The 26,666-nt window shown below is 40.2% G+C and overlaps 1 protein-coding gene across 1 annotated transcript; it reads right to left on the bottom strand.

Moving 5' to 3' along the window:
• Positions 1-16,790: 16,790 nt before the first annotated feature.
• On the bottom strand, positions 16,791-23,801 carry LOC133872407 (ABC transporter B family member 1). Its single transcript, XM_062309914.1, has 10 exons — positions 22,890-23,801; positions 22,756-22,810; positions 22,481-22,656; positions 22,197-22,397; positions 21,795-22,054; positions 21,388-21,704; positions 21,018-21,241; positions 19,552-19,925; positions 18,687-19,401; positions 16,791-18,329 (listed from the first exon to the last, which is right to left on the bottom strand). Exons 1-10 carry the CDS (start codon positions 23,355-23,357, stop codon positions 17,043-17,045), a joined length of 4,077 nt encoding a protein of 1,358 aa, XP_062165898.1. The 5' UTR covers positions 23,358-23,801; the 3' UTR covers positions 16,791-17,042.
• Positions 23,802-26,666: the final 2,865 nt, after the last annotated feature.

The raw sequence follows: 26,666 nt of genomic DNA, 5'->3' as shown, positions 1-26,666 counted from the left end.
TTCTAGCAAAAGGACAACCCAAGAAGATATATTGTAGTGTTTCTGGGGAGCCTAAGCAAAAGGGGCAGCTAAACATCTTTTCTCGAGCATTGGGAAGGAATCTAAAGACATTGGTGTGCATCGGCAAGATGTTCCATGATATTTTCTAAAGCAAGTATTTCAGCGTGAGTTGAATTCGAAGAGACCAAAGGGGGGATTTATTCCGAGAGGGAGGACCAAAGGCTAATTCGTGGGCAGACTTAACATAGAAATTACCATTGGGAGTAGGGGTCCAAATCCAACGGTCCAAGGAATTTGGAAACAGTGGATGGCTTTGATTTGGTTGGCTGATTGAGGATAAAAAATGTGATTAATAAGGGGATGATTCCATTCTCTAGATGAAGGAACAATGTGATTAGAGACATTGAGGCAAGGAAGAGAATACAAAGAAAGGTTAGAGGAGGATTTGAAGCCATCCAAGGTGGGATCCAAGGAGAATCCCATATATCCAAATCAAGACTAGAAGACATAGACCAACAAGCACCTTTTTGCACAACATTTCTACATTTAAGGACTTCTTTCCACAACTAGGAAGCAAAGGGGGGAATAGGGGAGGGCAAAAAATTACAGGTTTGTAGGTATTTGGCTCATAGGGAATGCACCCACAAAAGGTCTTGCTTTGCCAACAATTTCCACCAAATCTTAGCCAATAGAGAGCAATTTTGGCATTCCAAATTCTTGAGCCCGAGACCACCAGCAGCTATAGGAGAGCATATTATTCAAGCCAAGTAAGGACATGCATTCTGCTTGTCTAGAGGAAACCCCCACTAGATTTTCCTAAAAGAGGAATCAATATCTTGACACAAAGCCTTGGGAAAGAGAAATAAGGACTTTGAGTAGCTACGCATTGCATTTTCCATCGTCTTGATAAGAGTAGTACATGATGTTTGTGAATGAAGCTTGCCTTCCAACCTGAGAGCCTATTGAGGATTTTAATATTGAGATCTTTAAATGCAAGACTCTTGTTTCTGTGGAAGAAAATGGGCAATCCAAGGTGTTTGGCATTGGAGGGAATTGACCAAAGATGGAGGATGGACTGAATCACAACCAAGGGTGAGGGATTGCTGTTATTGCTAAGAAACAGGGAAGACTTAGCAAAATTAACTTGTTGACTAGACTGTTGGGGATCATGCACTAATCAAAGTATGTTCAGCGGAATACCAATCCCAAATTTTTTTTCTTCAAGATAAATAAGGCTAGATTAATTAAACAAACATATTCAGGGTACTTAGTATCGAAATCAGCCTCTCCTAGGCTACTAGGGACAATTGACTTTGGTTGATTTGCTCTTTGCATGTTGATGGTGAATAACATGTTCTTCGTCTTCTTGACTCAACCTCTAGATTTTCTTTCTGATGACTGAATATGACCGTGAGTGTAGACTCGCAACTTGAAGCAGTGAATTAGTAAATAATACTTCACTATGACCCTCTATTTATAGACTTATGATAGGGTTAGAAGATAAACCAAAGTTGTAGCATAAATAGGATAGGAGTCATAGGAGGAGTTGAACTCCTCCTCCTAGCATCTAGGGTTAGGGTTTTAACTCTAACCCATTGCTACAAACTTTTCAGCATGGGCTTGGGTTTTATCCCTAAGGCCGAATGCTTCTTTATCTCTACTTAAGCCTTTTGAAATTAATTCCAAGAGCCCATAACTTTTTACTACTTAAACCCATAGAAATTAATTCCTATGCCTATAGCTCTTGAACTGCTTAAGCCTTTAGGAAATTAATTCATAAGCCCAATCATCTCAAAGTAATGAGCCATATAAGAATCATATTTTTTTGGCACATGTTTTTATTAAATAAAATAATCTAACATAAATAAATACATAACCGAGGCTCTTAACATATGGTCAATTTACATCAGCTCAAAGAGGGACCCAAAGAAAAAAAATACAATTAGCTTGAAATAGGTCTGTGACAATATCACACGACCCTATTTAATCACAATTGATTCCACTAAACAAATGTGATTGCACTATAATATGAATTTTCAAATTAATGAATCAATCATCGCGACATACATATTTGTTACATATTACCCTTTCATGGAATCATTTTCGTAGTCGAATCAAAGTTAATACACTGTTACTTATTTCATTACCTCTTTTCCTTAATACTCTTGATTTAATCGCATGATGTATCCTTTTTGTACCTTGTGAGTTTTTCATCTCACCTTGCACAAAATAAAGTTTTGAGTAAATATACTGAAACACTCAGGGCCGAGTTTTAGGATAATCAATCCATTAAATCTATATCAAGGGGAATATTCCTTATCATTTTGTTCCATGACAAATGATTTAGATTCCTTCTTGAAGAAGGTTTTCGCACAATGCTACATGCGATCACCCAACGCACAGAAGTGTTGACCAGTGATTTGATCTCATTCTTGTACATTAAAGTAACCTACACTTCACATCTGAGTTCGCAATCTTCTCAGGATCTAGAATAACTGTTATAAGTTGTCATGCACGTACATCATTTTTAATCATAGTGTTGAAAGAATAATGACTCACGTAGTCTGTTCGGTGCATGACACTACCTTGCACTTACACCAACATATCAACCCGAAGCCCTTCCAGCTTCTCCTAATCAAGATAGATCGTCAAGGTTGACATGTTATAGTCTAGATGGATTTCCCAGTTCCATTTATGACTACAAACAATCTTTTATAAATTACAAAGACCTACGACTATGATTTTCTGTGTGATAATCTCATTACTCACACCTTAGTCAAATACAATGTAACTTAAGGACCTTACATGTATATTATATGAAATATTCAAACATATATGTTAATGTAAAGCTATAACATATATGTCCAATGTTTAATATTATACAATTTATAGAAAAACAACTTTAATGCAATTGGAGTTTTGGACACCTGTTCCAACACATACTAGGCCGAGAACTTTGAAAGATAATTCATAATGCAACTAGCCTTAGATGTATTGCACCTAGAGAAAACTATTAAGTCATCTGCGAAGAGAAGTTGAGATATTGGGCGGCTATTTCTCGAGATTTTAATACGATGAAGATTTCTCATAATTTCATCTGCAATGATAAGTCTTAAGAGCACTTCTGATCCTAGCAAGAAAAGGAAGAGGCAGAGAGGGTTGCCTTGCCTCAATCCCTTATTTGGAGAAAACTTGCCGAAAGGTGAACCATATAAAAGAACAGAAAAGGTCACCGTAGAGATACATTGCTCAATCAATTGGACCCATTTCAAGCTAACGCCAGGTTGGAGAGAATTTTCAGAATGAAGCCCCATTCCATATGGTTAAAAGCCTTTTCCATGTCTAGCTTGAGAGCCATTATAACACCGTTACCTCTCTTCTTCTTCATGGAGTGGAAAATTTCATGCACAAGGATCGAGTTATCTTGAATTGATCTCCCTTGTAAAAGGGCAGATTGGTTTGGAGAGATGATCTTATGGAGCAAAGGCTTGAGCTGGTTAACCATGATCTTGGATATGATTTTGCAAGTAAAATTGGTGAGGCTAATGGGTGTGAACTGTGTAACTCAAGAGGGGTTGTCTGTCTTTGGAATGAGAGCAATATGGGAGTGGTTAAATTCATTTAGCAGAAAGCCATGCTTGAAGAAGTATTGGACAAAATTGACCGCAATGAGATGAATTATAGGCCAGTAGGTTTTATAGAAGAGACTAGTGAAGCCATTTGGGCCAGAGGCCTTAGTGAGACCAAGCTGGAAAATGATTTGTCCGATCTCCCTTTGATCAGGAATGGTGCAAAGTAGATCATTCTCATCCAAGGAAATGGCAGGGAAAAAAGGGAATCAAACTCATCATCAAAAGTAGGGTTAGAATAAGTAAACAAAGACTAAAAATACTCAATAATATGCAACCTAATGTCTTTCCTGTTATTCAAAAAAGTGTCATTGCCAGCTTTTAAAGAAGAGATAGAATTATATATGCGGCGGATGGCTGTGGATGCATGGAAGAATTTAGTGTTTTAATTCTTGCTGGTGAGCCAAAGTTCTCTGGACTTTTGCTTCCAAAGGCTTTCTTCTCTGAGCAATTCTTCTTGCTAAGCAAATTGGATATTGTCTTTTTAGCTGAGGAAGCATCGGCCATGGGGGAGCATTGAATTTTGTTGAGCTCAACCAACATACTTTTGATCTTACAATGAATATTCCCAAAGTATTGAGTATTCTAGAGCGTAAGATCTACTTTGGAAGCCTTGATTTTTCTACTTAAAGCATATGCAGACTATGCAATTGAACCATTAAAAGGAGAGTTCCACACATCAGCGATGACTGAATGGCTTGTAATGTCCAAAACTCTTTGAACTTGAACGATTTGTGAAGGTTCGGAAAAGGGCTAGAGGTAGAGAGGGGAAATGTATTGTCATATGAAGCAGATGTCGATAAATATAAGAGGTGGGCATTGAGGAAAAGAAGCACCTAGAGATGGTTTGAAAGACCTCTATCAAGACGCTCCTTGATATTGAATCTACTATGACGTTTATTGTTCCAAGTAAAAGGGTTACCTAAGAAAGCCAAATGGGCCAAATCCACAAGGCCATTAGAGCATTTGCAGTGAAGTCTTCAAACAGGTGAAATCACCAAAATTAGCCGATCTTTCACAAAAACACGCACGTTGCAAGTTCTCTACTGCTACAGTAAATCAGCCGATTTCGACTAACCAACTGCCTTCGTCTTTTTCCTGTCGTTGAGGAAGCCAAGGTCGATAGAGGAGAAGCCGGTCGTCGAGGGTCCGGTGGATCTTGGCTTGGGTCTGCTAGAGGAGAAGTCAGAGAACCGGTTGGGTCCGGAGATAGGCGCAACGGTGGGGCCGGGTGTTACAAGTGCTGCTATCCGAGGCTAGGGATTAGGGTTCCGATGGATCTAGAAGCAGAGGATGTCTTCTTCAGCCAATCTTTCATTTTCTCGGGTTAAAGAAGGTAGAGAAGAAGTAGGCCGTCGAGGAAGAGCCAGCCGTCGAGCTCTTGCCGGTCGTTATCAGGAAGCCGGCGTCGAGGGTAGGGTCTGGAGAAGGAGAACTGGTTGGGTCCCGTGGAGGTCAGTTGAAAAGTGGTTATTTTAATTGTAGTAAAAAATAATATTTATTTGAAGTAGAGAATATTTGAGGAGTTTGTTATTTAGAGCTTTTGAAAATTAGGTAGATAAATTAACAAAAGTAATATTTTTCGTCAAAATTTGCTGAAATTTTGACGACTTCACTACAAATGCTCTTAGCCTGAACAAAATCACCAAACTGGAAGTGAGAAGAAGAGCTGAAAAACTCTACCTCCATTGTTCTCAGCTAAAGAGAGGATTGCATTAAAGTCACCAATAAGAACCCATAGGCTCCCAAATCTATTACCAACATTATTCAAATCCTTCCAAAAATTCCTAAGAAGATTCCAAATAGAGGGAGGATGAATACAAGAAACAAGCCAAGGAGAAGAGGGAGGATTAGAGTAAACCAAGAAGGATATTTGATGCCTATTAAGGAGAACAGGTTTAATCTCAATACCTAGCTTCCAGGCAATGGGAAGACCACCCTTAATTCCAAAATGGAGGAACTTGCAGTAAAAAGGAGAAGCCCATCTTGGAAAGACGATTTGGAGCGATTGAGAGACACACTTTCGTTTCACACAAGAACACAATGTCAGGCTTGTGAAGCTTGCACATATCCCTAAGAGTATGAACAATTGTGAATTGGGCAAAGCCACAACAATTACAAGGTAGAAGCTTCATGAAACTTCTTGGGAAAGACCACTACGGTTTTTGGCCGCTTTGAAGATCCTTCCATCAAAGGGCTTCAGATGACCTAGGATTTCAAATTCCTCAGAAGTTTGAAGATCAGTGTTGGAATCAAGTACCTCCATAGTAATAGAAGTCCCTTTCCCTTTCTTGGAAGTAGGCAGCTCATCAACATCATAGATTCTCTTCGGAAGTGCACTCGGCAACGGCGCCAAAAACTTGATGTGTTTTAAATAGTACTCGCAAGTGCACGAATCGTTTTGCAATATAGTGTTATGCAAGTGCGAGGTCGATCCCACAGGGAATTGTGTTGCGAAAATTAATTTCTATTTAAACTAATTCTATTTTAACCTAGTTCCAAATTTAGAGGTTTTTGATAAAAGAAAACATAAACAAAAATAATGAAAATAAAGGGGTCTAGGGTTTTGGAATCCACACTCACCAAATCACAACAACCTAATCTCATGCTCATCACACATATTTTGAGGTTCTCACATACAAATCTTAGGTATGCTCTACATTGCTTCAAAAATCATTTAAATCATTCAATGAATCCGTTCATTGCACAAATCACAAAAGATATTAGGATTAAACCAAATCATCAAATGTATTAGTCGAACGAAACACAATGAATATCCAATGTTTTGATAGATGAAAAACCAAGCAATCAATTTAATGAAACTTATTCCACATCATCACTTGTATCCGGAAACCACAAGAGATATCAAAACATCATCTCAAAAAATCGAAGTAGAACAATGAGAAATCAAAACCCATAAACTCAAATAGCATAAACAAGCATGAAACTCAGTTTCTCTTCAATGGTGAGGTTTCATCCTCAACCCTAAACGAAAATATTAGCTACCCATAACAAAAGAAAACATAAATAAACAACAAGGATGCATTAAAATCAAGAAAACTTACAAGGATTTGAAGTTCTAAGACAAAATCAACACTAAAAACCCTAAACTACAGTGAGAACGGCGCCTAGTGCGCTCCTAAGCGGCCTCCTCTTGTAAAAATGAGAAAAGAATGGTATTTATAGAGTTAGGTAGGGTTTCTGAAATTCCAGCTCCGCATAAATTCGATCGATCGACTTTAAATTCGATCGATCTACTTTTCGATCGATCTACTTTAAAGTCGATCGATCTACTTTTTCAGCACTTCAGAAAATCCAGCTTTTCTCTGTATTTTTGCCTTGAAAATTGTCATTTTACTCTTATTGCCCTGCAAAAACGCAAAAACACTAAAACTAACCAAAACATCAGAAAGTAACAAAGCTAAAGGTTTAACTAATGTAAATTAAGGGGTCCAAATATACACTTTTTGGCACTCATCACCTAGCTTCCAGGCAACGGGAAGACCACCCTTAATTCCAAAATGGAGGAACTTGCAGCAAAAAGGAGAAGCCCATCTTGGAAAGACGATTTGGAGCGATTGAGAGACACACTTTCGTTTCACACAAGAACACAATGTCAGGCTTGTGAAGCTTGCACATATCCCTAAGAGTATGAACAGTTGTGAATTGGGCAAAGCCACAACAATTACAAGGTAGAAGCTTCATGAAACTTCTTGGGAAAGACCACTACGGTTTTTGGCCGCTTTGAAGATCCTTCCATCAAAGGGCTTCAGATGACCTAGGATTTCAAATTCCTCAGAAGTTTGAAGATCAGTGTTGGAATCAAGTACCTCCATAGTAATAGAAGTCCCTTTCCCTTTCTTGGAAGTAGGCAGCTCATCAACATCACAGATTCTCTTCGGAGGTGAGACAAGAGGGGTTGGGAATTAGGATCATCATGAAGGAATGTTCTAGAAGGACGCACCAAGGAAGGGGATTTAAAGGGCTTGTGTTTATTAGTAGGTTTGAGAGGGTAAGGTTGTGGTCTGGCTTTTTCTTGGGAAATTTCGAGATGTTCTTTCTAAAGTTAAGGCCAAGGCTAGTAGGGATAGTTTGATGGTCATTCGGGATAGGGAGGATTGAGGATGAGTGAGGTTTGGGCATTGGTGTTCCATGCGACATTTGGGCCGTCTAAAGAGGTAGCAACTTCAGTTAGGAGATCAAACTGGGGTGGATTGATGGGCTTTAGGGTTCACATATTTGAAACAGAGTTGGAGGGTGGAAGGGGCCCTGAAAAGATTTGTATGAAATTGGCGTTAAGGTTTGAAGAGGTAAGAGGGTAAATAGGATGGTTAAGAGAGTTTAGAGCAGTTAATAGGATGTCATTACCAAGGGTGGTGGATGGGATTTTATTTGAAGCCATTATGAAGGTGGGAGGTGGGTTAGGTAGAAAAAGGGGAAGACCTATAGCTGGGGAATTTGACGTGGAAGCTTCGCAGTCATTGGATGCCTTTGGTTGGTGAGGATGAGAAACTAGGCTAATTTGAGGGGTTGTTGTTTGACAGGTGCATTTCACGAGGGGTTGGCATGCATGGGGAGAGAGGACAGTGGGTCTAAGGTTGTAGAGGGTAACCTAGGATTGAATTGGCTCAGTGGGATGAACTAGCTTCTCCTTTGTGTCTTTAGACTCCCGAAGAGAGCTAACAACCTTAAAAATGGAGAAGGTAGTAGCTTTGAGAGAAACTTTGTAACAATCAGAGTTCTTATGACTGATTATCCCACATGAGACACAATATTCTCAGAGGCATTTGTGTTTAAGATGACACTAGGTGGGAATTCCTCCTACACGAGCATGAAAAAAACCTGGTTTGAGAGGCTTCGTCACATCGATTTCTACAAGGATCCTGAGATAAGACTGACAAATAAGCCTGAGTTCTCCAATGTTTTCCACCTCCAACACATTCCCGAGACCTAGGCCAATAGATACAGTGTTGGTGCGATTCATATTCCTCAGGGTTAGGTCGTGGATTTTGTTGGGAATAATCCCAATAGGACTGGCCCATCCAGAGAACCATAGGCCTTCAGGTTAAAATCAGCCCTAGAAGAGGGGTTGTTGTTTGACAGGTGCATTCCACAAGGGGTTGGCATGCATGGGGAGAGAGAATAGTGGGTCTAAGGTTGTAAAGGGTAACCTGGGATTGAATTGGCTTAGTGGGATGAACTAGCTTCTCCTTTATGTCTTTAGACTCCCGAAGAGAGCTAACAGCCTTAAAAATGGAGAAGGTAATAGCTTTGAGAGAAACTTTGTAACAATCAGAGTTCTTATGACTGATTATCCCACATGAGACACAATATTCTCAGAGGTATTTGTGTTTAAGATGACACTAGGTGGGAATTCCTCCTACACGAGCATGAAAAAAACCTGGTTTGAGAGGCTTCGTCACATCGATTTCTACAAGGATCCTGAGATAAGACTAACAAATAAGCCGAGTTCTCCAATGTTTTCCACCTCCAACACATTCTCGAGACCTAGGCCAATAGATACAGTGTTGGTGCGATTCATATTCCTCAGGGTTAGGTCGTGGATTTTGTTTGGAATAATCCCAATAGGACTGGCCCATCCAGAGAACCATAGGCCTTCAGGTTAAAATCAGCCCAAGAAGAGTTGGCGATTGTAAAGCCAAGACAGCGGTACTCTAGGGCAGTCCTGTCTCAGGAGATAGGTGCCCGGGAACCTAAAAATCATATTGCAATGCTTTGTGCAGAGCACTAATGACGACGCATAAAGGATTTAAGCGCCGCAATGCCTCGTGCAGAGTGCCAAGAATATCTTGGCTCGTGCAAAGTGCTGAAAATATCACCTGCAGGTATAGTACAATGACAAGGCACTAAAGATGCCTTCCTTAGTAGGGAAGGAAGTTTAGAAATGATGAGTCATCCCTAGGCGTGAATCCCAAGGGATGACTCATTGCTAAGCAAAGTCAAGGTTATAAATACATCCCATACCCCAGGTATGAAAGGGACTCTCTTTCTAACACAAAAAAGATTACATTTAGTTCACCTTAACTGACTTAAGCGTCAGAGTGAGGAAGTCTGGCCAACCCTCGGTGGACCTTCTTCACATTGTAGGTATTGCAGCCCTTAGGCGACGTGACCGACTGAGGAAAAGAGAGATGGCCCTGCCATACTAGAAACTGTACCAACAGTTTGGTAGCGTTTGCGGGAACGATTATTCGTTTATCATAAAAAGAAATCCGTCATGGTGGTGAACACGTGTTCTGGAAGCCAAGCCAAGTGGCAAAGGAGGTCCCTGCGGGAGCAGATTGTTCAGCACAATCTGAATCCAGAAGTTCAGAAAAATCCACAGCTTTCACCGTTCCCTCCCCCAAAGGTGGAGACTAGGGTCGCTGGAAAAAAAAAAGACAAGGGCAAAGCTGCTGTGGTGGGCAGACTCCTGACGGGTACCGGTACCCCGTTCACTCGACGAGTCACTGAGTATTGCCTGCCCAAGAAATTCAAAGTCCCCCAAATCTAGAGCTATGCTGGGACTGAGAATCCTGTGGAACATCTGGAAAACTTCCAGGTCCATCTAGACCTCCATGGAACCTCGTACGAGATTGCTTGCTGGACATTCCCATTGACTTTGATGAGGAATGCCAGAGATTGGTTCAGAAGGCTACCTCCGGGATTAGTCGATTCATTTGAGGAATTGGGAAGAGAATTCTTAGGGCAATTCATGGTGGCACGAGTGCGCAAGAAACCTTCAGGGTACCTGCTCACATTGCAACAAGGAAGCAGTGAGACTCTCAAGGACTTCATGGCCTGCTTCAATTCAAAGAGAATGACCGTAGAGGATCCGACTGATGATATGGTCAACGCAACCCTCTATCGGGACTGTCACTAGAATAGCCATTTATGAAGAAGTTGGCCAGGAAACAACCGAGCACATTGCAAGGCCTGATGGATAAAGTGGATGAATTTATCAATCAAGAGGAGACACTGAAGGCGATGACCATTTCTAGGCCATCTCAGGAGGGATCCTTGAAAAGGAAAAAAAGAGAGTTCAAGCAAGACTCTATCTATTTTGAGTTATGTTTCAAAGAACGACGTTATTGTTTTAGTTATAATAACAACAATGAAAAAATTTCCCAGATTTTGGGAAGAAGTATTTTTTGAAATAAAAGAAAAGATCTGACTTAAGCATTAGAGCATTCCTTTTTTAGGGACCGGGTACCCGCTGATGTCATTCTTTTACAGGAAGGCAAAGTCTCCCGGTTAGTCTTACACAGGGAGTAAGAAGAAAAATCTCCCGGTTAGTCTTACGCAGGGAGCAAGAAGAAAAGTCTTCTGATTAGTCCTAGACCGGGAGCAAGAAGACGAGTCTCCCGAATCAATCCTCAGCAGGAGCCAAGGAGACAACCTTGAAAAAAAACCTTGCGGGTAGACAAAGACAACTTCTATAAAAAACCTTACTGGGAGACAACCTTAAGGCAAATCTAGGGAGACAACCCTGCAGAGAAAACAAGGTAAAGTCTCCCAGTTAGTCCTACACCGGGAGCAAGAAGCTAGTCTCTCAGATTAGTCCTTGTTGGGAGCTAGGGAGAAAACCCTGCAAAAAAAAAAAAAAAAAAAAAAAAAAAAAAAAAAACAAAAAGACAAGTCTCCCGTTACTCCTACATTGGGAGCAAGAAGCTAGTCTTTCGAATCAGTCCTCGTCAGGAGAAAACTTTACAGAAAAAACAAAAAGACAAGTCTTCTGGTTAATCCTACACCGGAGCAAGAAGCTAGTGTCTTGGGTGGTCCAACCTCGGGAGCCAGGGAGACAACCTTGTAGAGAAAACAAGAAGAAATGGGGGTCATGTTTAACCTTCGGTTTTGCAAGTTTTAGCAAGCAAGACTCCCGGGTAGTCCAACCACAAGAGATAGGGAGACAACCTTGTAGATAAAACAAGAAGGAATGGGAGTGACCCATGGGTTTGCGGTTTTCAAGTTTCAAGAACCACAAGGATATCATGCAATTTCAGAAGGAGCTAAGGCTCAGGTTTTTCGGAACACAGAATTCCCATTGTCCGAATAAGATTCGGACAAGGAAATTGGGGGATAACTGTTGGGAATAATCCCAATAGGACCAGCCCATCTAGAGAGCCATGGGCCTTTGGGACAGAATCAACCTAAGAACAGTTGGCAGTTGTAAAGCCAAGACAGTGGTACTCCTGGGCAGTCTTGTCCTGGGAGATAGGTCTCAGGTCAACATAGACTAGGACAAGCACATTTTGGAAACCCGAAAAGTATATTGCAATGCTTTGTGCAGAGCGTTAGTGACGACGTAGAAAGGATGTAGGTGCCTCAATGCCTCGTGCGGAGCGCAAGAATATCTCACCTCGTGCAAAGCGCCAAAAATTTCACTTGCAGGTGCAGTACAATGATAAGGCACTAAAGATGCCTTCCTTAGCAGGGAAGGAAGGTAAGAAATAATGAGTCATTCCTTGGCGTGAATCCCAAGGGATGACTCATTGCTAAGCAAAGTTAGGGCTATAAATACATCCCATACCCTAGGTATGAGAGGGACTCTCTTTTTAACAAAAATAGATTACACTCAGTTCACCTTAGCTGACTTAAGTGTCGGAGGGAGGAACTTCGGCCAACCCCCGGTGTACCCTCTTCACCTTGTAGGTATTGTAGCGCCTAGGCGACGCGACTGACTGAGGAGAAGAAAGCTGTTCCTGCCATACCGGAAACTGTACCAACAAATTTGAATCCAAAAGGGAGCTGGAACAAAACGGATCTCGTTTAAGGTGAGATCAGGAGACCATTTTTTAAGGATTAACATAGAATCTTTCACATTCCAGGTAGCTTTATGCAAGATTTTCTGCAGGTGTTTTGATGGGTGAAGGAAATAATGAATGAATTTGTAGGGATCATGGGTGGTTTCAAGGAAGAAAGGTACCGCAAAGTTCCAATCTTTTTCAAGGGAAACTTTAACTTGGAAGGTGATAGGGTTTTTTGACAAGTAATCTTACCTACTAAGGAAAGAAATCTTTCCTCATGATTACCAGGGTCAAAGGATTCAATAAGGTTGACAAGGTCATCCCAAGATAGACCTTTGGTTTGGGAGATGAAATTGTCTAAATCCATGGAGAAGAGAGGGAAGCAGATAGAGCTATGGGGCTCTGGGAAGTAAATCAGGGCAAACTAGGGGGGAAGCTGGGTTCCAAACTGGGCTCTTAGAAGGCCCGGGAGAAGTTTACATAGAAGCTATTGCAAGAAAATATCTTTCAGTTACTCTCATATCTGAATTTGTTTTTGGTCATTGCATTCCCAATATTCTAGTCAATGCCAAAGCCACCATGTCTTTTCTACCATTAACTTGCATAAGCAACGGGTTTCTCAAACACTCGAAAACAAGATGTGGTGCTCCTAAGAGCATTCACATTCGGCTCCGGCCTCAATAAATATTTAGTTAAAATATATATATATATATATATATATATATTTTCTATTTTAACTACTCAAATTTCCAAATATAGAAGTGAAAAATAAATATTTGACTTCTAAATACCAAGTGTGTGTTCGTATGCAACAAAATATCTTAAATGCGAAAAATAAAATAGACAAGATATTTGTTGATGAAGTGGAAACTCTGTGAAGAGAAAAACCACTCCGGGGCAGCCAAGCCCAGGAAATCCACTATCCAAAGACAAAGCAAGTTACGAACCACTCATACTCACAAAACCTATTGCAGTAGTCATACCTTTAACTATAACACGAAGCCCATCATGAACATTTCCCAACCAAATCTCATACTTGAATGGGTCTTTGATGGAATCCTTTACCTTATGGCTGACCCTTAAGATAGATTTCACACGAACAAAGAGCACACACCGACAACGGCTAGAGAGCTAGCGGATTTTCAATTCTCCCTAAACACCTTCTCTAAGCACTATGGAATTCTATACTAAATTCTTTTAAATAACAAGCTTAGAGCCATCTATTTATAGGTTTACAGAAAACCTAATTTTGCTCAAAATTGGACTCTGGCAAGTTGGCGTTTAGACGAAAGTTAGCCTTGTCCGGAAGGTCTTCTGCGACCGCCTTTCCAGAATAGCATGATTCTTTCCATAATAGGACCACGTCCAGACGGTCTTCACTCCTTTCCGCGTCTATAAAGGAAACCCAGAATATTCTGGAACGCTGGGTATTGTTCGAATGTGTTGCCACGTTGTCCGGACATCTGACAGAAACTTCCCAAATAGTGTCGACTGAAATCCAACTCCGTGTCGAACTCAGAGTAGCTTGACCTAGCGTCCGGACGGTGTTGGTCGGTCGTCCAGACGGCTGCAACGCTGAAGCTTCTAGACACTGAGGGGCGTTTGGACGCCTTCAAAGGCCCGCCCAGACAATTGCACAGGAACCGACTGTTTTGACTTGAAAATTGCATGGAAGTTCATGGACATCTTATAGAAACTTGTGACCAACACATGGTATGAAATGAGACACTGTTTATATTACATGAAGACTCTGAATTGAACTAAGAGCACTCCCATCAGATTCCCAATCATTTTCCTTCAAATTAGGGAATATTTAGGGAATTAGACCACTTTTTGTTCCCTATAAAAAAACACTCCACAACAGGTTCCCTTTATCTTTCCCTATATATTAAAATACTATTTTTTTTAATCCTTTATTTTTTTTTTTCCTTTTTAACTTTCCAGAAGCATCTCCTCAATTTTCTCCTTTTGTTCTCAATTTCTCTCTCTCCAACGCAAAAAGCCAGAAACAAACCAGTGAAACCACAATGGACATAGACATTCGAACCATGGGATAAATGCGTGCTAGAGCTCACTGATGATGGAGATTTAATGTTGAAGGGTCCAAAAGAGCAGGTGGGATGGCGGACAGGGACTTCCGGACAAGGTGTGGAGGTAAAACTCTACCCAAAATCATTTCTATCAGTAAGCAGCCAACATATTCTAATGGGTATTTTTTTTTGCCCCCTTCATTTTGATGCAAAGATTACAGATAATGAACTCCGGGAATTTGGTTTAAGTTGACACCTTGAACTGAATAAAATGGCAGAGTTTCAATTTTCCGACCGACTTAATGCTCTAGGGCCAAAGACTCAACGTGGCCACTCGCTTGACTTCTTTCTCAAGCAACTCAAATTCTTTCTACTCAGAAATTCATTACAACAAGATTGCTCTGTACTTGAATTTGGGTAAGTGAAACTATTCATACTGGGAATTTAAGCCTTCCAAAAACAGGAACATCACATTTGTCAATGTGGCTTCAACGGGATTACAGTTATTCAGTTATTTGTTTTGGTTGTTTTGTGAGAAATTTGAATAAGATTTGAGAATTTGTGTTTGCAACTTTGTTTGGTTCATGAGAAAATGGAGGAGAAGATTGTGCAGAGGTTGTTGTGATTTGCAGGAAAGAGAAGGAAAGAAAGATAAAAAAGAAAGAAGATGAGTGAATCGACCAGAAGGAGAGAGGAGCTATTTTTTATTTATTAAAATAACCTGTTGGGAAGGTATAGTGCTTCCCAATACATTGGGAAGTACTGAGTGCTTTAATATTCTTGTTAAAAAACAATCTTTACATAAAGTATTTTTGTCAACCAGAATGTTGCCAATATAAAATACTAACAAGAAGTATATATAAAATATAAAATAAAATAATATGAAAAAGAATGAATAAAGAGCGGAAGAAGAGAAACATGTTGATGCGTTAGGGCTACATCTTGAATATTAAATTGTATAATAGAATTGTCTATTTATAGTTGAATGAGGCGAGAAAAGAAAGGAAATACAATAATTACAAAATCACATATTATTCCTAGCATATTATGTGGAGAATATTTACGGAAATATTATATCAAATTAATGACAATACGATAACGTACAATAATACCAAAATATGGGAAGAATATATTTGTAATATACGAAAAATGTTACGGAAATATTTTAATATTATTTACATTCGACTCAGTATTTTAGCTATTATTTTTTACTTTTTCATTAAAAAATATATATATTTTTTTACCTACTTTTCCTATTCCTAAGGAAGAGAGAGAACAAGATTATTTTATTATTATTATTAATAATATGGCTAAGAATTTGTTGAGCTTTTTGGTACAAGATTAGCATTTTAACCATTTTGTTAAGCCCAATGATGTAAGAGCTGTGACTTGTGAGGAGGGAAGGCAATCGAACCCCTTTACCCCCATCTGTGATGTGTAGCCATTCACATTCCTATATTTCTACGCAAACAGATCAGGTGTGGCCCACACGCCTACACAGCTGACAGCACCCTCAATCGAAGGCCACCATCATCCCCTTGTCTTTTTCCAATTCCAAAACCCCTCTGCTTTTCCCTTCACGCTTGTCCACCACCACCTACTACTACTGATTGACATTGTTCAATTCCCTCCACCTCTTTTTCGATTTCTTCTTCTTCTTTACTGTCTATCTTTTTAACTCATGCACATGCACAATCACCACGGCAAAAGCTTTTTTGACTCAATAATGTTGTTCCCCACTAGCCCTATCACATAAATATGTACAAACCCAATTGAGATCTCAAATCCAGGATTCTACCCATTACCATGCTAATATGCTATCATTGTCGGAAAGTGACGCAATTCTAACACAGTTACTCCCATCACACATAACCTTTAAAGGTGACACTTTCGTATTTGAGTATTGGATTTAGGTCGTATCGATCTTGATTCATTTAAATAAACAGGTTAAACCTCTAAACCATAACTCGTTAATTTTGTATTTGATCCATGTTAAGTTCGCGGATAATGTAAAAAATTGACGACCTTAAATTGCACAAGTTTAGCTCTGGTCGTGTAAAACTATATAAGTAATGACCTATTTAATTAAACGGTCAAGCCTCTTAAACCCTGACTCACTAATTTTATATTGAATTTGTATCAAATTTTCTGGTCATTTCAAAATTGCTGGCCTACACCCCGTATGCTCATTGTTATGAATCCAATACAACTTTGGATTGGATATATTTAGAACAGTATGTGTCAATTTTTGCGTCAAGTTGTACAGTAGTAGGGCCTGGCTTGATATCAATCCCTCTCAATCATTTCAATCACCAACACTGGGTATGTTTCTTCTCATCATACTATACTCTCTGAAGCAGACTCCACATATAATGCACGAGGGATGCCTCCATAAATGCATGGGGATGAATACAGATCTATTTCAATATCAAGGGTGTATTCGTCTTTATCATTTTCTTAGGAGGGTTCATAAAGACAAGAACATATATAGTAAGCAAAAAGAAAAAGATAATACACATACTATACTATACCAAAACAGAAAGCAAAAAACAAAAGCCCAAAAAATCATAAGGGGTATATGGTATATACTCCTCTTTTAATGGTATTTTTTTTTTTTTTTTGTTCTTTCCCTTCTACTAGCCTTCCCTCTCCTCATCTTCTCTGGGTCTTGCTGAACAAGTTGAACCTGATGCCATTCCAATAACCTGGCTGTGTGTGAATCTTTGCAATTGTATCATGCGTGCGTAGCACCCATCAGGGCAATTTTTCAATAGATGCGAGTGGGATCCTTGCTCTGCCACTTTCCCATCATCAATCACTGCAATGACATGTGCATTCCTAATGGTCGAGAGCCGGTGAGCGACAACAATTGTTGTTTTTCCAGAGCAAGCACGCTCAAGAGCTTCCTGGACAGATCTCTCTGACTCAGCATCAAGTGCACTTGTAGCTTCATCAAGAAGCATAAGCTCTGCCTTCCTTATGAAAGCCCGAGCAATTGCAATTCTCTGCTTTTGTCCACCAGAAAGTTGAACCCCTCTTTCCCCAACAAATGTTTTATATCCTTCTGGTAATGCAGATATGAACTTGTGTGCATTGGCCAGATTTGCAGCTTCAATTATCTCGGCCTCAGTTGCCGACTCATGCCCATAAGCAATGTTTTCGTAGATGGTAGTAGCAAAGAGGCATGGCTCCTGAGGGACCATTGCAATGTGTCGTCTCAAGGACTTTAAATTGTATTTTCGTATGTCCTTCCCGTCAATCATAACCCGTCCCGATGTTGGATCATAGAATCGCTGTATAAGTGCAATGACTGAGCTCTTACCACATCCACTAGGACCCACTAGTGCGAGAGTTTTGCCTGCTCGGGCACGGAGAGTGAGGTCACGGAAAATTGGCACATCAGGGCGAGAGGGATAAGAAAAGTCTACATGCTTGAATTCAACTTCTCCACGAAGGCGGTCTGGAACTGGGGTAGAATCTTGATCATCGGACTCAATTTCTGTTCTGCGATCAAGGAGATCAAAGACTGATTGCATGGCTCGACCACCCTTAATGAAGTCAGGAGCCAAGGTTAGTGTTTCAGCTGCACCATTGGCGGAGACCATGAGGACCATGAAAACTCGGATTGTCTTTGAGAAATCAGATATCCCATGCTTGACAAGCCAGGAAGCATACCAGAGACCTATGGCATAGGAAGCATATAGCGCAAACTGAGCTATCCCAAATCCACTTCCAGAAATCTGTCCCTTCCAAAAGCATCGCCGTAGTGGAGTCTGGAGGTTGGAGGAGAAAAGATTGACAATTTTTTCCTCTGAATTGAAGGCAGCAACGGTCCTTACATTGGCTATGGCCTCCCCTGCTAGCTGTGTTGCCTTGGCATGGGCAGCTTCTAGGTCTCCAGAGAAACCATTCATGAACATTTTCTGTTAAAAAAAATAAAAATTATACAACTGGATTTTTAACAACGAAGAATTCCATATTGCCCCATGAACATGAGTTAAATTTTGGGATTATCTGTGGCACTATCAAAACATTTTAATTCATCATCATAAGAAGATTAAATGGGTTTCATTTTCCCTAGAGAGCGGTGCATTTTCTCTACTCAATGTTTGTGCATATTATTCAAATTTGTTGAAAGTCCGAACTGTTACCAAGCTTCAACCATATTGTCCCTAGCAGTTCGGAAGTAGCTTCTCAAAATAGTTCCTAATATATAACAAATAAATACCCAGATCTAAACTTCATTATGTAAGCTTGTGCTATCAGTTGCGAAAACAAACCTGCAATACAGTGGCTGCAACAACAACGGGGAAGACGGCTATTAGGACAAGGGCAAGGCGCCACTGTAAAACAAACCCTGCAGTGCAGGCAACTAGCATGAGTGCTGTGTTCTGCACAATCACTGAAATCCGGTCTCCAATTGCTGATCTGACATTGTTTGCATCAAGAGCCAGCCTTGCAGCAATCCTAGCACTCTCGTTTTCCTCCTGATCAAACCATGCCATTTCATTTTTGAGTACTGCAGTCAGCATTTTCTCCCTTACTCGTTTGGTGAGATTTTCTCCCACTATATCCCAGAAGAAATGCTGCAGTGTGTTGAAGAGAAGGGCAGCTGATGAAAGCCCAATTAACAAATAGCAGTACTTGTCAATTTCTTTGCTCATGTAAGCATGATTTTGATTGTAGTAGACACTGAGGACAGCACTTAGAACATATGCGAAGAAGGCACTAAGTGAACCACAAACAACAGAACCAATAGAGCCAACTAAAGCATACACCCATTCTGGAGAATTCATTTTGGCAAGGCGCCAGAAGGAACTGGCTTGTTCCTTGAAGGCAAGCTTTTCCATTCGGTAGCTGGGGTGTGAGGCATCTAGGGAGAGACTAAAGTCAGATGTAGAGAAGTCAGATAGTCGACGTGAGTATGGTGACCGGCCATAGGAAGAATTTCGGGCAATTATTGGTGAGCTTACGGAGTTCCTGGCGCTAGAAGGTCTGCAAAGGGAAAACCATGTCAAGGAGAAAATTCTTTGCTCAGAAATATCTTCATACCAGCATTTAAGGAACAATAAAAATACCCATTAAAACAAAACTTTTCATGTAGAAATATGGATTTTGAATACGATCAAACTTGATGGAAGGTACCTTGCACTACTCTTTCTGGCATTGTTGAGAGCAGTTTCATGGGCCATCTCCTGCATTCGAATGAGCTTGGCATAGACACCATTTTCTCCTTTGGCAATAAGCTCATCATGAGTTCCAATTTCAGAGACACTACCCTGCTGGAGCACAGCTACAAGGTCAGCCTTGCGAATGGTGGAGAGGCGATGGGCAATGACAAGGGTTGTTCGCCCAATCATGAACCGGTCAAGGGCTTCTTGCACCAGCTTTTCCGACTCAGAGTCCAATGCACTTGTTGCCTCATCTAAGAGCAGGATAGCTGGGTTTTTCAGCATTGCCCTAGCTATAGCTATTCTCTGTTTCTGGCCTCCTGAGAGCTGCAATCCTCTCTCCCCTACCTGTCATTTTTTCAGATTCTTAATTCTTGTTTGATTATTATACTGCTATTATGTTTACTTGTCCTTCCCCGGATGTCAAGATTCTCCTCTGTTTCCAAGCAAAATAGCACAAAGAATAAAACCTTGGATTGAGATTTTAAGTTTCCTTATCTTTGTACAACGTCATATTAACTGAATGAAGCATAATGTAAACCGTTTTTAGAGTGGAAGTTGTTACCGTAGTAATTTATTACAATTGTGAACTCTTCAGGAGAACTAGTTGTCCAGCCATGTTGCGAACTTCATGTAGCAAGTTAATTGTCCAATTAAACAATTGATCTTTATTATCTTTTGCATGATTTGAGCTCTCTCCCTTACACACACGGATTTGGATTAGGGACTGTAAAAAAAGAACTACAGGAGATCTCTTGTTGTTTTTTCAACGGTCTAGATTTAATTTCATTCTTTCTCACTTTTTCATGAAAAACTTGGAATTAAATCTGAACCGTTGAAAAAACTACAAAAGATCTCCTGTAGTTCTTTTTACAACACCTAAGCCAAATCTCCCTCATACACACACATACACAATTAGGATCCTGTGGTCTAGTCAATCCTCTCTTATATCTACTTTATTTTTGCACATGCATTGTTGACCAAAGCATGTTACCCCATCAGATGCATGCATGACCAGACACTTCCTACATTGACTTTCAAGAAATGAAATGAAATAAAATATATCGGTTTTGTTTGTTGACCAAATGGACCACAGCAGCTTTCATATAATAAAACCAGCTTCACCCCACGCCTCACCTCTCTCAACTGTCATCAAGAGACTACGGCAATTTGTACATGATGGTACTCACCAACTATAGTTAATACGCTTAAATAATAAAGAAGCATACCATTTTTTTCTTTTATTTCATATTCAGAGACTTAAAGTCTCAGACTATCAGAACAAGTTAATCATTTATTTCAGATCTACCCAACAAACAATGTTAATTATCTGATATAACTACGATACAGCAGATGGTTGCGAAATGGCCACCATGTAATCTGCAGTCTGGTGTAAATTTTCAAACAATAAATATACATTTATAACCTAAATTAACTAACCTGAGTCTCGAAGCTATCGGGAAGCTTGATTATGAATGAATGCGCATTGGCAACTCTTGCAGCCTCTTCTATCTCAACTTGGTCTGCATCAGGCCTACCCAACAGTATGTTTTCCTTAATGGTGGTAGCAAACAGAGCAGGCTCTTGGCTCACAAGGCCTATTTGCTGCCTCAGCCATCTCAGTTTTAGAGTCTTTATGTCATGCCCATCCAGCAGAACTTGACCTGCGCAGGTTTATTGAATGATAGATACCTCTTATCTACTTGCACGATTCTCCACAAACATACATATTCACATGAACTAAATGAACTCAGCTGCGAAAATAACCTATATTTGTCACAACACATGAAATTAACGAAGTTAGATGTACCTGAGGTGGGATCATAGAATCTCTCAATGAGGGACACCACAGTGCTCTTACCAGAGCCACTGCTGCCAACCAAAGCTATGGTCTTGCCTGCTGGGACGTTCAGGGAGAAATTGTTAAGGATCCGAACCTCAGGCCGAGATGGGTAGGAGAAATCTACATTTTTCAGCTCCACCAGTCCGGTAACTGACTCTAGCTCCAAACCGGATTCGTTGTTTCTGTCTATACCCGGTTTGTGATCAATTATACGAAAGATTTTGGCAGCAGCAACTTTGGCCTTCGCAAATGCACCCATGCTTGGCGCAGACTGCCCCAAAGCCCTGCCAATAAAAGCAAAATTTAGCGAACAAGATTGAATTGAAAAAAAAAAAAATTGTTAAAAAGTATGACATATGTAATATAGTACTTACAATCCACCAATCATAACTGCGAACATGGTGGCAATGGCAAGTCCTCCATTGGTGTAGTTGTGCCTAACGAGATAACCGCCATACCAGAGAAGAAGGGCATAACAGCAGAAAACAACAAAATAAGTTGCGCCCAGTCCCAATCCCTTCGCAAATCCACTCTTGTAACCGTTCTTCTGCGCGACCTTTAGTGCGGACGAGTAGCGTTGTAATGCTGCGGATTCCCCAACGAATGCAAAAACAACCCGAATTTGAACTATTGTCTGTAATTTTACTCGAAATCAGCATCGCCCAGATGCAAAAAAACAGTTAAGATTCCCATCAAAGCAAGTTTTTATCAGTCACTAACAAGATGAAACCCAGAGAAGACCCACAAACAATGAACAAATGCCTTGGTGTGTTTACCTGTTCTACAATGTTCCCTGCTTGTGAGAGAGCTTCCTGGCTCTTGCCAGAGAGCTTGGCTAATGTGGTGGTGTGGATAGCACCAATTACAGCTATGAGAGGAACCACAGCAAGAGTGACAAGACCCAGTTGCCACACAGCAGTGAAACCGACCACAAATCCAGACACAAATGTTGCCATATAGTGGATGAAATTACCCAACTGCACAAACAGAGAAACCAAAAGCAGGTGTTATCCAAAAGCCTAATCCGAGAAATTAAATTTTAAGTAGCTTCTTGCTTCACCTTCTCGCTAATGGCGTCTTGGACCATCACTGCATCGGAGTTAATGGCGAAAACGACGTCGGAGGTCCGAACCTCAGTGTCAAAGAACTGAATGTCCTGGTTCAAAGCCGCCTCTAAGTACTTGATCCTCATCTTCGTCGATTGCCGCTCCCCGGTCCACATCCAACACGATATCTCTGCAACCAAATTCAAGCTCTCTCAATTACATAAACAAAAAAAGAAAAAGAAAAATCAAAATACAGAAAACTCAAGGGACTGCAGCAGAGAATTCTCACCTGCCCAAGAAGATGCCCATATTGCAGCACCCACCACAAGAAAGTAAAATGCATACTGCAAAATTCGAGCTTTCAATCATATACTCATAGCGTGTGATTATGACCGAGTTTAATTACGTGAATCATGGCTTTACCTTAAGAACTTCCTGCATCATCTTGTCCATATTGTTGGCATTGGACCCAAAAGAATTGACGAGATCGGCGAAGAACCGTAGAAAGATTGGCAGCGAGCAGCCATGGACAATTGCTCCGACAGACCCAATTGCCATCAGAACATAATCCAACCCATCGGCGAACCTGAAAAGGTCTCCAAACCCAACAGCGGGAATGGCCTCAGGCTTCTCTCCACTACTACTAGCCCCACCACCAGAATCCTTCTTTGGCTCAGAGCTCTCCATTCCTTTTGTCTCTTGAGCCGCTGCTGCTGCTGCTGCTTGTTCTGGTACTCGCTGCTCTGTTTCTGATGATGTTGGTGTTGGTGTTGGTGTTGTTGGGTTGGTTTTAAAAGGGTCAGAAGGAGCAGGGGGCACGAGCTCAAGGCCTTGCATTTCGGACCATCTCCACTGCTCAATCGTCTTTATCTCCTGAGAATCTTGTGACATTTGCAAAATTCCCTTGATAGCTTTATGAAACAAACCCACTCCCTCCCAAAACTCTCTCTCTCTCTCTCTTTCTCTCTCTCTCTTTCCCTCTCACTCTAACTGGCTTTTCATGTTCCTCCTGCTAGCTTTTCCTTCTTTTTTCTATTTTTACCTCTTTGCTAAATAGTTCCTTTCTTTTTTCCCCTTTTTTGTTTTTTTGTTTCCTCTATTTTTCCGTTCTTGTTGGTGGTGTTGGTGCAGTGATTCTTGAACATTATCTGCAAGAAAAGAACACAACCGCTTGTCCGGGTTTTTAAGGTTTGGTGGGTGGCTTTTCTTCAGTTTGCTTCTTCTGTAAAAAAACATGGAAAGTGACAAATGGTTAGATGAGCAGTAGTAGACCCTAGAGAGAGAGAGAGAGAGAGAAACACAGCGAAATTTCCCCCCCCGACAAGGACACTGTGTGAAAACTTGAAGATGGGTTTTTGACTGAAACAGTTTCAAAGTGGAAAACCCAATTGGCCAATTGCATTTCTTTTTCATTTCTTATTTCTAATTACCACCGTCCCTTTCCTTTGGCTTCTCACACAAGTTAAATCGTAAAAGCTTGTACAGGAAAATTTCTCCATCTCCACAAAAGGTTCAAACTTCAGTCTCTGCACCCTTCTGTCTGTCTCCTTTAAATCCGGCGTTTCTGATTCACTACTGTAAATGTAAAACCACCAAGTTTGAAAACATTTATTGATCCAAATTCAATAACTGTAGTACTGTACAGGTAGTTTGAATGTTTGACTTTATATAGTTAAGTATAAAAACTGGGATAGTTTTGTCAGCAGAGTAGCGTGGCTTGTCCCTTTGATGTAAAATAATATATAATAAAGCTAGCTTTGATTTCCCACCGTTATAGAGAACAACAGCTAAGGCGTAGTATCAAACTTCCACTAATTTTTGTCCCAGCCCGTTTAGCACAATATGTAGGTATTATATTATATATATAAACTAATAGTATTATATGATATTAAATAGCATCACTACCAGTATAATATGCCACCGAAACTATTCAAAAATCCAAAGTCGGATTCCACGAAATTATCAGGAAATCGTGGACAGATCTGGGATTCCCCCAAAATTTGATTCTTTAAAGAAAATGACAGTCAGTTTTGGATTTGTTTAAGTGCAACCATCTTCAGTGGTATTCATATTGGGAGTCAGAGTACTATTCTGTTAAAAATTCAAGCTAAATTATAAGATTAGTTTCTGTTTCAAACTTTCAGAGAAAAGAAAAAAAAAAGGCTGCTTTGCTTGCTTTAATCACGCTTTTTAGAGTTTAATAAACTGGGTGAGTCAGCTTCCCTTTTTAAACCTAAAATACAGGAGAGTGAATGGGATCAAAATTCCTTGAAGTTTGAGTATTATATTATTTTGAGGGGGATTGTGTTAATAAATGATAAATGTTGCACCTCATGGAAATGAGTAATTCTATACTTTGCACCCATTTTATCACACTCACTTTACACCGTTAACATGTCATAAGCTGAACAGAGGTAGAAAATTTTGATTTTTAAGTGTTCGTTCAACTCATGCTATGTCAGCGGTATGGAGTGTGATAAAATATGAGTGAAGAATATATTTATTCTATGCAAATTAATTTTTTTTTTTTTTTATCCGTGAGAAAAATCATGAAAACTTTTTAAGGAAATAAAAAAAGGAATAGAAAAAGGAAAGGAAAATTGTCCCAAAAGTCCATGAATTTTTCCTTTGACATAAGGGCCCGAGTTTCTAATTTTGACAATTGAAGTTTTGAGTTTTGCTAGTGACAAATAGGTTCCTCCACTAAATTTTCCATCAAGTCTTTAAGAAAAACTTACCACTTATTGTATTATACACACCATATAAATGAAAATGTGACAATTGTATCCAGATACATGTGAGCCTGTCACATAAGTAATAACATAAAAAATAAGGGGGAGGGGGTTCAGATCTACCCCATCGCCACCCTCCACCCGATAAAGGGAAGCAGTGGAGGGTTGCTCTTTTTTAGCATAGGGATAGTGGGGGTGGCTCCATCCTCTCCCACCTCACAAAGGGGGCCATAGGGGTGGAGATCCACCCCACAAAATCGATAGGTTAACTCCACCCTTACCCACCTTTGTAGGGGCAAAGATCCACCCCACTTCTGAGAGGGCGATGGGAGTGGCTTCTCATTTGCCCACCCCACAAAGCTGTGCAGATGTAGAAAGCCACCCTCGCAAAGGTGTGCAGGGGTGAAGCCACCCTCATTGCCACCTCTATATGGGTGGCTCTCCATTCCCGTACTCGCAAAGGTGGGTGGAGATGAAGCCACCCTATAACACCTTACATTAAGATTAATACTAAGGACGCCTTAATTATTGCCTAAGTATGTTGAATTGGTCCTAACTCTCAAAAAGGGGAAAAAAATGGAAATTTTTGGACATTTGAAGTATTTCCTGCGTGTAACGATTGAATGTTCTTATAGAATGATCGAACGGTGCACTGAGACACAAAACGTTCTAACGTTCTCATGGAACGATCGAAAGGTGCAGCTTAGTATAGAACGATCGATCGTTGCTTTTCGAATGGTGGTAGTCTCCATGCAAATAAAATTTGGTCATTTCAGCATAAGCTCGAGGATGAGTGATTATTTTAGGGTTAGGTCGAACCCTAGACCCCCCCTTCCCCCATTTCGCCCTTTAGCAGTTTACCAAACCCTAGAGAGAGAGAGAGAGATAGAGAGAGGAAGGATCTTTATAGGGTTTTAGGTTCCTATCTTCAAGGGAGGTAAACCCCACACCCTAAGCTTGGTTTAATTCATGATTTGTACTTGTTTAACCTCTTTTTAGTTTCTGAGTACTGTGTACTTTCATGTGGGTGTGTGTGGGCGCTTGTTGCTATAGAGTCTTAGTATGATTTGCCATGGCTTGACTAAGATTCTATGGTTAGAAAATCGAGTTTTTGGATAGCATGAACTACTTCATTTTCCTTACTTTTTAAGAGTAGATCTCCTACTATTTTAAGATATTGATACGTAGATTCTTGTGTTTTTGAAGAAAATTTTTTATTTTTATTAAAAAGATTTAGACTTTGGTGTTTGAGTTATGTTTTGAAGACTAACTTGTACTAAGGATAGTGTACTGAAGTTTGCTTAGGCCTTAGGATGTGCTAGATAGGCTAAAGGTGTGATCTTTTTGGAGTTTTAGGGGTTTTGTCTACATAACGATTGAACGGTTTTGAGCACTGATCGAATGGTGTGATGAACGACCAAACGGTTAGGCTGGCAAAATATCTTGAAGTCAAGATTTTAGATTTTCA

Source organism: Alnus glutinosa, chromosome 7 (assembly GCF_958979055.1).
Source record: "Alnus glutinosa chromosome 7, dhAlnGlut1.1, whole genome shotgun sequence".
NCBI lineage: Eukaryota > Viridiplantae > Streptophyta > Magnoliopsida > Fagales > Betulaceae > Alnus > Alnus glutinosa.
Note: the sequence above shows the minus strand (reverse complement) of the source record. Positions and strands in the feature narration are given on the sequence as shown.

Excerpts from the sequence above, each read along its gene's own strand:
- LOC133872407 (XM_062309914.1), bottom strand. The coding sequence starts at position 23,357 with ATGTCACAAGATTCTCAGGAGATAAAGACGATTGAGCAGTGGAGATGG. Across the intron at positions 19,402-19,551 it reads GCCAGAAAGAGTAGTGCAAG|ACCTTCTAGCGCCAGGAACT; the intron begins GTACCTTCCATC and ends TTCCCTTTGCAG. Across the intron at positions 18,330-18,686 it reads TTGCAGCCACTGTATTGCAG|AAAATGTTCATGAATGGTTT; the intron begins GTTTGTTTTCGC and ends TTTTTTTAACAG.